This window comes from Geotrypetes seraphini, chromosome 15 (genome assembly GCF_902459505.1).
Source record: "Geotrypetes seraphini chromosome 15, aGeoSer1.1, whole genome shotgun sequence".
Lineage (NCBI taxonomy): Eukaryota > Metazoa > Chordata > Amphibia > Gymnophiona > Dermophiidae > Geotrypetes > Geotrypetes seraphini.
In genome coordinates this window covers 2,768,670-2,783,373 of record NC_047098.1, presented here as the reverse complement: position 1 = coordinate 2,783,373, position 14,704 = coordinate 2,768,670, and the positions used below count along the sequence as shown (strand labels likewise).

The 14,704-nt window shown below is 42.7% G+C and overlaps 1 protein-coding gene across 5 annotated transcripts in view; it reads left to right on the top strand.

Annotated features, from left to right (window-relative positions):
• The window catches only part of SPEN (spen family transcriptional repressor), a 192,989-nt gene that overhangs the window by 62,641 nt on the left and 115,644 nt on the right, over positions 1 to 14,704 (top strand). For 4 of the 5 annotated variants that reach the window (XM_033921338.1, XM_033921335.1, XM_033921340.1 and 1 more), the window contains 2 exons: positions 2,728 to 2,888; positions 12,198 to 12,398. In XM_033921338.1, the coding sequence (XP_033777229.1) occupies positions 2,728 to 2,888; positions 12,198 to 12,398 (362 nt within the window). The remainder of the gene's footprint in view (positions 1 to 2,727; positions 2,889 to 12,197; positions 12,399 to 14,704) is intronic. The other variant, XM_033921336.1, reaches the window with a different exon arrangement.

The following is a 14,704-nucleotide window of genomic DNA, read 5'->3' as shown; positions in this document are numbered from 1 at the left end:
ATCAAGAAGGGTATTACAACCAGGACGAAAGAAGTCATCCTGCCATTCCTGTAACTATACCTTGGATCCATTCCCCGCCTACCTATACAAGAACACTCCCCCTCAGGCCATCTCATCTCTTACCATTCTCATAAATTCCGCCCTTCATTCGGGTCTATTCTCCCCAGAAATGGGCCATATCTCCTTAACCCCACTACTGAAAAAACCTGATCTAGACCCCTCCACACCATCCAGCTACCATCCAATAGCAAACATTCCTCTCCTTACCAAGATGCTAGAATCCATCATATCCACTCAACTATCTTCCTACCTTGAAAAATTCACCATTCTTCTACCCTACCAATACGGCTTCCGTCCCAACTTCAGCACCGAATCCCTTCTGACCTCCTTAATCTCAAAAGTTCAACATCTCCATTCTCGCAACAAGTTCGCCGTCCTTCTTCAATTCGACCTCTCTGCAGCTTTTGATGTCGTCCATCATGATATCCTAATTTACCAACTCACCAAGATAGGTATTAACTCCACAGTCCTTGACTGGTTCTCGAAGTTCTTACGCTCCCGCTCCTACACAGTCAACATGAAGGGCACTTCTTCCTCCCCCTGGAACCCGATATGTGGAGTCCCACAAGGCTCACCTCTCTCTCCTATCCTCTTCAACATTTACATGTCCTCCCTTAAACTCCTCCATCTCTTCCCACTTGAAACACTTTACACTTACGCAGATGACATCTTTGTTTCCTCGAGACTGACCGGAACCTCACCAACCTCTCTGCGAACATATCCTCATGTATATTGAACCTTCAATCCTGGTCCCACACTGTGCAGATGAAACTGAACGAATCCAAAACAAAACTTCTCTGGCTCGGCCCAAAATTGGACCAACTGCCCACCTCCATCCCACTGTCCTCTGGCCCCACCCTGCATCTTGAATACTCAAGTAAAATTCTGGGAGTCATCATTGACTCTACACTTTCCTTCAACGTTCACCTCAACTCCCTAATAAAAAAATGTTTCTTCAGCCTTCACATGCTAAGGAAAGTGAGAACCTGTTTCCATCAAAAACACTTTGCCGTCCTTGTCCAATCCACCATCTTTTCCAGACTGGACTATTGCAACTCTATCTACCTAAGCCTAACAAAGAAAAACCTTCAAAGACTCCAGCGGATTCAAAATGCCGCTGCTAAGCTTATCTTTGCAAAAAGCAAATTCGACCACGTCTCACCACTTTTGTCCAAGCTCCACTGGCTCCCGATAATCTCCAGAGTCCACTTCAAATGTGCCTGCCTTACTTTCAAGATCCTACACGGCATTCTCCCCCCTTTATTCCTCTTTCTTGGAATTCCTCTAACCCCAGTTCCACCAGATGTGATGTAATGTAATGTAATTTATTTCTTATATACCGCTACATCCGTTAGGTTCTAAGCGGTTTGAAGAAAATATACATTAAGATTATAAATGAGAAGTAAGAAGGTACTTAAAAAATTCCCTTACAGATCTACCCAAAAACTGAAACTTTCCTTTCCCTCTCGAAAAGGCATTTCCCTTATAGGAAAAGTAGGTTCCTCCCTCCCTTTCAGAATCACTGAGCTCTGGAACATCTTACCTCCCCTCTTAGGAATCTGAGCTCCCTCCAAATCTTCCGAAAACATCTGAAAACCTGGTTATTTTCAAAAATGTAACTCTTCCTCTCTCTGGTTACTCTGTCCTAAATTTTCTCTTCATTTTGTCTTTTCCTTTCACTGGAGTTCCTTTCTACCCTAACCCTTGTTAACCGTGTCGAGCTTTGCGAATGTAGAGATGATGCGATATACAAACCCAAGATTTAGTTTAGTTTAGTTAGTTTAGATCCTCAGAGGCCTGGAAAAAAGAAAAGAAAAGGAAGGAAGAAGAAGAAAAAGATAGGAATAAGCAACAAGTAAGTAAGAAAGAAAGAAGGAGATAAGAGATGCAGTGAGAGTGATAAATTACAGAGAGTTCAAGTACAAACACTGCCCATTTGGTAAGAATTTTGGTAGATAGAGTAGAAATCAACATTTCATGTTTGTGCTGGAGGAGTACTGATTGAAACCAAAAATGAACTGAGAGAGTGTCAAATGATTTCCAGTTAGAAAGTATAAGTTGTAAAGCTATGATAAAAAGTGTATCAAATAGCGAATGTTGAAGAAGAGGGATATTAACTGTCGGTGCTTCTGATTTGAGTAAGATAATCGAAGGAGAAAGATCCAAGTTAAGATGAAAAATCGAACCAAAAATAGACCAGACGCCTAACCAAAAGTGCTGCAGCGACGGACATTCGAAAATCATATGAAGGAAGGTGCCAGGGAGGATCTTACAATTTCAACATTTATTAGTGGGGAGTAGACCAGCTGTATGAAGCTTTTGGGGTGTCCAAGTCGTCCTATGATGGAAGAGGAACATTGATTGTATCGAATTTGCAGAGGAAATGGTTCTAATACTTTTAGACCAGAAAGTTGACCATTGTCTGTCACGGATAGGGTGTCCCACATCAAGTTCCCAGGGAAGGTTCTAATAAATACCCTGTTTTGGAACAATGTATGCTTTTTCAGCAGTTTTGTTGAGGTCAGAGGGCTCACCAGCTGCTTGTGCAAGTAAAGCTCATGCACTTGATAGAATCTGAGAATATTTACATTTTTTGTATAATACAACTTCTGATCTTTTTGTTCATCTTAACACTATGTAAGTTTCCTACCTTCCTTTTTTATGCAGCAGTGATTCAAGCAGTAGTTCAAGTGATGAATCTCCAGCCCGGTCTGTACCATCCACAGCAGTCCCAGCACCGCCTTCCCAACCACCTCCTTCTCTGGAGACAGATGAGCCCCGCAAAAGTTTTGGCATCAAGGTTCAGAATCTTCCAGTACGCTCTACAGGTAAAATTTGGGTATTAAAAGTTCTTTCAGCATTTATTTATTTAAAAATGTATATACCGTATATTAACTATACGGTTTACAAAGATGGTGGTTAAGCACCACATATGAACACAATTGCAGAACAACACTTTGTTTTGTTGGGGCGAGGGGAAAGGTTCACTCCAGTTATATCTTATTGGTCCTAAACAAATTAATGAGTCATCATTTAGATTGTGAGCTGACCAGGGATAGAAAAAGTACCTGCATATAGTATATGTAAACTGCTTTCATTGTACCTACAGAAATCCTGACCCTTTATCCTTCTGCAGTCTCAAGTTCAAGTTTTATTTATTCTTGATATACTGCGTTTCAAGGGAAATATCAGTGTGTTTTACAATGGTAATAAACATAATAAAATAGAGGAGATAATATAAGAGAAGAAGATAAAATGTAAAAATAGTGAAACTACAAAATATTGTAGGAAAACAACAACAACAAAAATATAGAAGTTATATTTGTGTCCTATATCCAAAGTCTCTGTCATTAAGAAATATAAAGAATAAAATTCAAGTGTCAGAGAAGGCGTTTTGAATTTGTAATAAAACTGTTGGATGTAAGACTCTCTAAGGACAAGCAGGTCATCAGTTGCAAAACTGGGTGGGTGTCATCTTCACGGTGCTGATCATGGCCTTAACTTCCAGAGCTTTCTTGCTCCCATTCAGCTACATGCCTGATTTAGCCTACTGAGCTTTTCTTTGTGTTTCCACTTTTTCAAGTGTGCCTTTGTTTTTTCTTTATCATTCTAGTTTCTCTCATGTTTTCATTTCTTAGACATGACGTAGCACCCCCCCCTCCCCCAAAGCCTTCTTGTGGACCTTTGAGACTAAGCCACCTCCCTTTTTATTCTCTTGGCTGTTTTTCTTATCTTGATTTTGTGTTGATGCTTTTCTTTCATCATAGCTGAGAGGATGACCAGTGGATTCAAAAAGAGGCCAGGTTGTGGTCACGTACCTTCATATTGCCACCATGCGCTACATCTGTGCAAGGATGTCACCAAAAACACAAGAACATAAAAATAGCCTTACTGGGTCAGACCAATGGTCCATCAAGCCAAGTATCCCATTCTCACGCTGGCCAATGCAGGTCACAAGTACCTGGCCAAAACCCAAGGAGTAGCAATATTCCATGCTACTGATCCAGGGCAAGCAGTGGCTTTCCCCCATGTCTTTCTCAGTAAAAGACTATGGACTTTTCCTCAAGGAACTTGTCCAAACCTTTCTTAAAACCAATTATGCTATCCACTCTTAGCATCAAATCCTGCAGAGAGAGGTTTGAAACTTATCTTACACAAAAGAATAAATCCAGCTTTACTAAAATGGTATTCAGGCTGCACCTTAGTGTGAAACTGACCAGTGGAAGTAAGAAGCAGCCAAAAAATGCCTAATTTCCTATGGTGCCAAAGCCTATTGCTAGGTCATAAGAATGAGTTTAGTAATTTTTCAACTCATTCTGTCCTGAAGGTTTTTCAGAAGCTTATGTAGTACGGAGCTCAGGTGATCCAACATTGTAGAGCCATCAAAGACTAGGACTGTGTTTTAATTATGTATGTTGTACTATAATCCACTTTGAATGAAAGCAGAATATAAATAATAAACTAAGCTTCAGGCCTTCTTCACTCCAGTTTTCAAAACAACCTCTTCTTTTAGGAGGTAACAGAGTCATTAACACAGGAAGCATTTCTACTAGAAGAGAAAATAATCCCAGTATTTGACTTGCTTCCATTGGAAGTATAACGTTTGACTTGCCAACATGGAGTTCTAAAGTAAACCTCAGACTGCTAACCAGCCAAAAACCAAAATGGATTTTTCAATTTTGATTTACTCCAGAAAGTGTAACTGTAGTGTCAATGCAGAATGCCAAGTCTCAATGCTGAATCAGCCTAGGAAGGAGATGGCTTATATGGGAATTAATTATTTGACTCATCAGTAACCTAGGGAGGAGCCTCATATTGGTCCAGGTGTCTACTGAGAGAGAATCGGAGTCAGAGGTAGAAGTAATATCATAGTGTGACCAGAATTCCACTGGATTTATCAAGCCTCTGGTGGCTATCATTTTCCTATTGCTTTTTGCCTCCTTGGGCTTGGTTGGGGAATGACTGGCTTGCCAGCTTAGTTGGAAGTTGCATAATCGGTGGTCCGATCATAAAAATCAGTCCAGGTGGGTTGGTGCCAGAGTATTTTAGGATGGGCTAGTTCTTTGGAAGAAAAGGTTACTAGGTCTAGTTGGTGTCCTTTTTTGGTGGGTCCTTTCTGGGGGTGGCATAAGGAAGTCTAGGGAAGTAATGAAGGTTAGTAGTTTTTTGGTCGCTCTGCTCTGCCTGTTCAAGGTGGATGTTCAGATCACCTGTCAGTAGGTTGTAGGGACCTGCAATTGAGTTAGTAAGGAGGAATTCAAAGAAGGTGTCCTTAGCAGTGGACCATTTCCTGGGGGGAATGTAGAAAGCGTGATAATTAAGCCATCTTCTAATTAGTCTGACCAGAGTTTACAGGAGAGGATTTCGAGATCCGTTGAGGAGTTTGAAGCTAAGGTGGTGGGTTCAAATGAGTCTCTAACAGTGAGGGCTAATCCTTCCCCTCTTCCCTTGCTTCTGGGCTGAGAGATGATTTTGAACCCAGGTGGAAGGCACTTACGTATAATGATGTTATTATCGGGGATCAACCATGTTTCATTTAAGAAAACAAAATCTGGGTTGGTCTCCTCAAGCCAGTCTTTAACCAACTGCGATTTATTCCTGATAGATCTAATATTTAGGTAGTAGCCTTGAACCTTTTGGTAGTGGGGGGAGTCAGTTGTTAATGCACAGGTAATTTTCCTTAACCTCCGTTGGCTTTTACAGAAAGGTTTGTTAGGTTTGCGTGAGGTGGGTAGGACCGGGATTTGAAAAGGGCCCCCTTCGGAGCAGTCTTTTATAAAACGGTGGGCAGGACTGTGGGGTTCCGGGTTGGCAGGACGGGGTCTTATGAGGATTGGGATTGATGTAGAATAAAGAGCATTGGCTAACCAGCTTTTGTAACAGGACCAGTAAAATATGAGGAACAGTATTAAATAATGATTTACAGAAGCCATCTTGTTAGAGAATTTGCAACAGAAAGTAAGGTAGCTTTAACTGGAAAAGGTAATTGGCTAAACATGCAATACTTATCAGTTTATCCAGTCAGAGGGTCTGTGGGGAGATCTTCCAAGCCAAGAGATGAGATCCCTTGGGGTTGGCACCAGATGTAGAAGAGAGAGTGTGAAGGTACAGGAGAAAATTCTTCCCGTTGGCTATCCCAGTGCTGATAGGAAGGTGGAGGCGATGGGAGTGGAGCAGTTATGCGGCTGTAGAGTAGGAGTGGAGCGGTTATGGTGCTGTAATGTAGGGAAGGTGTTTCAGTTCTGCTCGGTCGCTTCGCAAAGGCGCGCGGTTTTGCCATGCGCCTTAGCTGGCGTGCTGAAAGGCAGTGTGCCGTTCCCTCGGTTGCTTTTAAAGTTCCTGCAGGTCGAGAGGGGCGGAGCAGGATCACACACCCGGCTGGAGGCGGCCTGGGAACGAGGCTCCGTGCAGGAGCAGGCCTGGTGGACGGTGGACGCTGCCGATTGCAGGGTTGGTGAGGGAAAGCTCCTTCGATTGCTTTTAAAGTTCCCGCAGGTCGGGAGAGGTGGAGCAGGCTCGCACACGTGGCTGGAGGCAGATGAAGTTTAATGTAGAGAAATGTAAAGTCTTTCATGTAGGAAACAGAAACCCGAAGTACAGCTATACGATGGGAGGGCTGGTAATGGGAGAAAGTACCCAAGAAAAGGACTTGGGGGGTAATAGTGGACAACACAATGAAGCCGTTGGCACAGTGTGCAGCGGCCTCTGAGAAAGCGAATAGAATGCTGGGTACTATCAAGAAAGGTATTACAACCAGAACGAAAGAAGTTATCCTGCCGTTGTATCGGGCGATGGTGCGCCCGCATCTGGCGTACTGCGTCCAATACTGGTTGCTGTACCTTAAGAAGGATATGGCAATACTCGAGAGGGTTCAGAAAGAGCGACACGATTGATAAAAGGTATGGAAAACCTTTCATATGCTGAAAGATTGGAGAAACTGGGGCTCTTTTTCCTAGAAAAGCGGAGACTTAGAGGGGACATGATAGAGACTGATCATGAAGGGCATGGAGAAAGTGGAGAGGGACAGATTCTTCAAACGTTCGAAAACTTCAAGAACGAGAGGACATTTGGAAAAAATTAAGAGGGTACAGATTCAGAACCAGGAAGTTCTTCACCCAAAGGGTGGTGGACACCTGGAATGCGCTTCTAGAGGGTGTGATAGGACAGAGTACGGTTTTGGGGTTCAAGAAGGGATTGGATGATTTTCTGAAGGAAAAGGGGATAGAAGGGTATAGATAGAGGATTACTGCACAGGTCCTGGACCTGATGGGCCGCTCTGTGAGTGGACTGCTGGGCATGATGGACCCTTGGTCTGACCCAGCAGAGGCACTGCTTATGTTCTTGGTGGCAGTTGTTTTGGACAGAAAAGCATCAGAATATCAGGCTCTGTCTTGTAGGGATCTTTGTCTTTTCAGAGTTCTCTGTGTTGCTCCAAACTGTTCCCTTATCTCTTCTAAAGATGCCTCCTTTCCTTGTGGATCAGAGGGCTGACTTGAGGGATAAGTCTTCACAGCTAGATGTGCACAGAATTGGTCTGACCCAGTAAGGCTATTCTTATAAATTCTACTTTATTTGCTGAAAATGAATGCCGTTTTTGATCATTTGTTTGTTCTGTTCCATAGCTCTTTTAAGGCACAATGGAGTAAGGCAGCCATAGATGCCACCTATCCTTACAGGAACAAACAAATGCCATCCGTCCATTGAGCACACTCAGCTTGGGCTCCGGCAGTGTCTCGGGCAGATGTCCCAGCAGTTTCATCTGAGGATGTCTGCAGAACAGTGACCTGATTGTTGCTCCATTCTTTTGTGAAGCATTATAGACTGGATATGTTGGCCAGAGTCCGATTGGACTTTGGCAGAGTCAGTGGATCTTGTCTTCCCCTGCCTAGTAAATTTCTGCTTAGGTATATCCCAATCATATAGGATAGATGAAACTTAGTCATAGCTGTTAATTTCCTTTCCTTAGCAACAGCAGCAAATGAATCCAGAGACTAGAGGGATAGCACACATCTACCAGCAGGTGGAGATAGAGAAACTGATTAACAGGTGGTCCCATTGGCTGGCACTCCTCCTTTATCTTCAGTATGCTCTATCTCCCAGCAGGTTATAGTCGCTATTCAACTAGCTCCTGAATTCTGGCTGTGACTGGGCAATTATTTTCTCCTGTTGAGGTTTTCTCTTCAGTGAGACAGGGGTGTCTGGCTGAACAGTGCCAGCTTTAGGGGTTACACCTGGGCCCCCCCAGGTCCCTGCCTCGCCCTTCCTTCAGTGATAGAGGGTCTGCCTTGGTCTCTAATTTTCTTCTTTCCCTTAATTGTTTTTTAAAAAATAAAAGAGACCACAGTTATTAAATAACATTTCTGCCCTGCTAGTGCTGAGCAACCGGCATTTACTGGCATCTACTGGCCCTGACAACGAAGTTGTGAGTATCTGATTTCTAATGTTGTTGGAATTGTACAATTCCGGGTTTTGTCTTTTAGTGGTGTTGAACGGCGAGTTTTATAGTTTATTTTATAAAACGCTGAACTTGGTAACGCGATAGCAATGTTTTATTAAAATTTATTAAGGAATGTGCGAGAAATATTTCATGGAAGGGCTCCAGGTATATAATTGAAATACCATTTAAGGATCTGATACCTTCCCGCACGCGAGAGGCATGCACTAATTTTCCTGCTAATACTATATCTCCACGAGGTTGCTTTTACTGAATGTATGTAGTGGCTGTGTCAAACTACTTGGTGGTTGGTTCTGGGCATGTTTTTCCAACACAGTTAAATGGGGCCAGCACATTTATCTGCGAAACAGGCACGCGCTTGTTATCATGCGCTGCCGGGATCACCACAGCGTTCTCAACAAAGCCGACTTTGGTCAGCGTTTGCCGCAGCTGTGTTTAAATTATCCAGTGGGTATGTTATTTTAACAGTATGCTAGGAGCCGGTGTCTTACAGCAAGCAAAAGGCCTGCGCTGGTAGGAGTGCTCAGCGTTCAGTGAGTTTCTTTTCCAGCTGAATTTTATTAGCAACTGCAACGGCTTCTATGCCTTCGGGGTTAGACGCGTCGGAAGTTTATAGTAGTTTTATGCTTTGATGAGATGTTAGAGCTCGGTGTGTGCAGGTCTCCCAAGTTGATTAATTTGCTGCGATAGCATTATCTCATTTGGGAGTCTCTACAGGCACTTGGGAGAGAGAATCTATTCTATGCTTGACCGCCCAGTCTCGGCTTACCTCCTTACTGGGTTGGCAAAAGGCAAATCGCTGTACAAGTTATGTCAGCGACATGAGAGCATGCCTTGTATCTCTCGAGGTCCCCAAAGGTGAGACTATGTAGGTTTGGATGTTCCCTTAATATTGATGCCTTTGTTCAGCGCTGTGTGTCTGGTAGCGCTATAGAAATAATTACTGAACGAATGGAGCAGTCTCCAGGGACATAATGGCTATTTGCAATTTCCTGCAAACAAGACTGTCTTTCTCTATTTCTAGTGTAGCAGGGCCTACAGGTTTTAGAGCCTATTGCGCAGGATTTTCAAGTTGCCATTTTCTAGTGGTATGTGCTAGGCACCCCCTAATTTGCTAAGAAGAGCTATACTGATACTTCTATCCATGGGTAAGTTTCATATTCCTCCAAGCCCACAGTGTGGCATCTGCTAGGTGGTTGTTGGACTCGTCTCTGAAGTTCTCTTTTGGGATGGAAGCCTTGTCTTATAGCCATCAAGGTGCGGATTGTTTCCCATGGGGGCGATGATTGCAGCCATGGAATCAAGGGTGAAATACTCACGTGGATTAAAAACTGGCTGGAGCATAGGAATTTCCTATCCCAGTGCATAGATCCAGTGGTCTCTTCCTCCTCATTCATAGTCCTGATGCAGCTCTGAAGTCTTTGAACTTATATGTATATGACAGTGGCACTCAGAGATTTGAAAACATGTTTGAGGTTCTGAGGTGCACTTTCATGGGCTTTCCTAATCTTAGAATGGCAATACACACATATTCTGAAAAACTTCCCTAGTTGGGAATTACATCTGTTTCAAGTTGCTCTTAACTGTTTGGGCTTGAGAAGAGAGCTTCTGAGTAGGGATCTATATATACTCCTCAGATGTTCAAAACCTCAACATGTAAAAAGTTTATATTTCATATCTTAGTTCTTTAATCCGTTCCCTGTAGACATAGTTTTATAAAATCCTCCACTTAAGCATATAGAATTTAATTTTTATAAATGTATTTTCACACACATGTTAGTATATGAGCATAAAATGCTACTTATAAAATTATCCCACATGTACAAATACATGCAATAAAAAGAATGCATGTATTTATGTATGAGACTTTAGCAGTTGTGTTCAGGACTGAATTATGGGTTGAACCGGAAGCCTTTCCTCTGTTGTTAGAGGGAAGGCTTCCAGGTCAGCAAGTGTGGCTGCCTGGATTATGACGAAGGAAGGAGGAGGCAGTACTTAGACATCTTGGAGCAGGCCTGGAGGCAGGTACACAAGAGGTACTTTCATCTCCTCAGGATCCCTGTGTCCCCGGGGGAATCCCCATGGGTTTCCTGCATATATAGGGGGGAACCCCGCAGATTCCACAGGATTCCTGTTGGCTCTGTTCTCATGCAGCTCTCTAGTTGGGAGGACTTAGGAGTTGTGGAGAATCTGTGATTCAAACTGAAGAGCACAGTATAAAATCAGCAACAGATGTTTATATAAGGCAGATTAACAAGAATAAGAAAAAAAGGAAACCAATATGGTTCACCCAAAAAGTTACTGACTAAATGAAAAGCAAAGGATGTGGCATTCATGAAATATAAAGTAATGCAAGATGAGGAACATAGAAGAGATTACCAGATAAAACTGAAAGAAGCATGGAGAAAAATAAGGCTGGCGAAGGCTCAGGTCAAAGAACAAATGGCCAGAAACATTAAAAAGGATGACAAGACTTTTTTCAGGTATATTAGTGAAAGGAGAAAGGCTAGAAATGGAATTGTGAGACTGAAACATATTATGAACTGCTATGTGAACAGCAATGATGAAAAATCAAATACTTCAGTTCTGTCTTCACAAAGGAAAATCTGGGAGTAGAACTTTTGTCAGCTGTGAAAGTTGCAACTGAAATTGAAGTTGATACTACACCAAAACTGAAAATGGACAAAGCCATTGTGCTGGGGCCGGATGGGATCCATCCCAGAATCTTGAGAGAGCTCAGAGAAGTTATGGCGGGTCCTCTTAAAGATTTGTATAATAAATTCTTAGAAATGAGGGAAGTTTTGCGGGATTGGAGATTAGCGGATGTGTGTTCCTCTTCACAAACACCCCTTTATATGTTGTTGGTGAGGTCCCATTTGGAGGTACTGTGTCTAGTTTTGGAGGCTATATTTCTACAAGAATGTTAAGACTTGAGGCTGTTCAGAGGAAGGTGACGAAAATGGCACAGGGCTTGTGCCATAAGAAGTATGAGAAGAGACTGTAGGACTTGAATATGTATATACTGGAAAAAAAGAAGAGAGATGATATGATGCAGACCTTTAAGCACTTGAAAGGTATTAATATTTAAACAAACCTCTTTCAGATACATAGAGGCTATAGGACTAGAGGACATGAATGATGGTTGTAGGTCGGTAGAGTCAAGCGTAATGTCAGGAAATACTTTGTTTAATTCTTTAAAATGTTTCTTTTCTATGTTACTTGTTCAAGAGTAATCTTGTAGAATTGTATAAGAACATAAGTAAGCCTCTGCTGGGTCAGACCAGAGGTCCATCTTGCCCAGCAGTCTGCTCACGCGGCGGCCCATCAGGTCCAGGACCTGTATAGTAATCCTTTATCTATACCCTTTTATCTCCTTTTCCTTCAGGAAATCATCCAATCCCTTCTTGAACCCCAAAACCGTACTCTGTCCTATCACGCCTTCTGGAAGTAAATAAAAAGTAAAAAAAACTAACTTCAAGTCTCTGCCTCCACTTGCTGATAGAAGTTCATAATCTATAGTTATGGACTAATCTAGCAGTCCTCAAGGCAAATAAATTAACAAAAACACATTTCACCATATTTGGTTTTTGGGTGTTATTGCAGTGAGAAATAACACAGAAATAAAATTTTAACTTTTTTGTCTACCTTTGCTTGTTTGTTTGTTTTTTTAATGGGAATCTAGATACAAGCCTTAAAGATGGTCTATTCCATGAGTTTAAGAAATATGGGAAAGTAACATCTGTGCAGATTCATGGAGCTTCTGAAGAACGATATGGCCTGGTATTCTTTCGACAGCAGGAAGACCAAGAAAAAGCCCTTAATGCCTCCAAGGGGAAACTCTTCTTTGGCATGCAGATTGAGGTGACTGCATGGATAGGCCCAGGTAAGAATGGCTTAAGCCCAGATCATTTTGCTTCCTTTCTCACTGATGCCTTGTACAATTTACTTTGTACCTTGGTGAAGTCTGGGGGGGGGGGGGGGGGGAGTGGCTTCCAGGAGAGCCTTATGAATTTGGGACTGGATAGCAGATGCAGCCTGCAAATTGAAGCTCAGCAGATTTCCTTTTAATGGTAAGATCTCTTTTGGCGAGGAATTGGACAACTTGGTGAAGAGTCTAGGAGAATCACAATGCAGCTTAGGGAAAGGAATTTCTGCAAGTTTGGTAAACGATTTGTGTGCTTACTTTGGTCACAATTACTTACACTACACCATACAATGTGGAATTGCTTATAATGTGTTCAAGGTTGTTCATGGAGGTTATGCACAATTGCATACTCTCTATAGACTAAAATTGATGCTTCTACCATATGATTTTCAATCTGTGGTTCAAACATTGATATTAACAAGACTGGATTATTGTAACATGCTTTATCTTGGTTTGCCTAAGATTAAATGTAAACCCTGCAACAATTGATGAATTCTGCTGTGAGGTTGATTGTTGGTATACTTAGAACAGCTGTTTTGAAACAACTGCACTGGCTCCCTTTGCAACAGGGAATCTATTATAAAGTGCTCTCGATTGTCCACCAAGTTTTGTACTCATCTGTCCCTTTGTGTTTCCAAAATCTCTGGGAATTATTTCAACCCAATAGAAGACTGAGGTCGGAGGGAGCCATAAAATTAATTTTTGACAAGGAAGAACAAGTTCATTATGTTAGTTTTCCATAGCTGATGTAAAATTATGGAATTCCCTTCTAAGGAACATTGAGATTATGCACAGATGTTTGAAAACTCAAGTTATTTTGGATGCCTTCTTGTGATATATGAAGAGGAATATTGTTATCGATAAGGCAATTTTGTAACAAAAAGTCCACAAGATCTGTTAAGAATGGGAGAACTTGTTTTTTTAATACAAACCTGACATTATTGAGTTTGAGAACTACTGAGATTTCATGTTGCTTTTTTGAGTTATGTTGCTTGTTTTAATATTATGCATGTTTTAGTGTAAACGGCTTAGATCAGTGTCCCACAAACTTTTGGCACTGGGGCACACTAAATCTAGTGCCGTGGCTGGAAGGCACCCGGATATGCACGGACGTTGACGTCTGCACACGCGCGGAGGCCCTCCGGCTGGACCCTAAACTTGTCCCTTTACCAGTGGGGGAGAAGGAGAAGCGAGTCATCGGTGCCAACTGACAGCTTATAGAACGTGCCTCTCGCCATGAGAGGCACGTCCTGTAAGCAGTGAGTCAATGCCTCTCTTCCTTGCCAACATCTTGTGGCACATTTGGAATCTGCTGTGGCACACAGTTTTGCCATACACTGGCTTAGATTTAAGCGGTCTAAATTTTAGAAATGAAATAAATAAAAACTCTTTTTTGTTTTGTTAGTACATAGTAGACTGTAGACCTTGTAATAGAGAATGACAGGGTGGCAGGTAGCTTTGGGTAACCTGCCAAAATGGTGGGGGGGGGAGTGCTCACTGCGGGCACGGGGTCAAGGCCATTCACCGCCTCATGGAGCGGTGAATGGCCTTGTCCCTGCAGTTAAGGGAGGGAAGGCGTGCAGTCACCGATTTCGCGCGGCCCCCTTCCCTCCCTACCTACCTACAGCCAAATCTATCTCTCCCCCTCTTACCTTCGCGGCGTTTCAGTAAAGAAACTTACTGAAGCCGGCGAAGCCTGCCTGCCTGCAGTCGCATGTGTGTGGGAGGAAGCTTCTTCTCTGACGCAACTTCCGGTTGTGTCAGAGGAGAAGCTTCTGCCCACACACATGTGACTGCAGGCCCAGGCATGCTCTCTCCGCCGGCTTCAGTAAGTTTCTTTACTAATGCGCCGTGAAGGTAAGGGGGGAGGGAGGGAGATTCTTTGGCCGCTGAAGGGTGATGAGGTGGAGAGAGGGAAGGGTGGGTGCTGTGGGGACGGGGCGGTGAAAGGGACGGGGACGGGGCAGTGAAGGGGATGGTGGTCCAGTGACGGGGACAGATTTTTTTCTCTGTGTCATTCTCTACCTTGTAACACAGATTCACTTATAATGTGGTCAATTATCTTGAACCTCAAATACTAATATTACATGGGGTCTAGGTTGTACTTCTCTCTAACATTGAGAATAGGTCAATATTTTATTCAAGATATATCAAGGATAAGTCTTTAAATCACGCCATAGGAAAACCAGCTCAGAGCTGACTTTTCTCCCCAGATAGCAAGTAGTGCTGCTTTCTGTACTTCATTATTTCTCTGGCTATGCAGG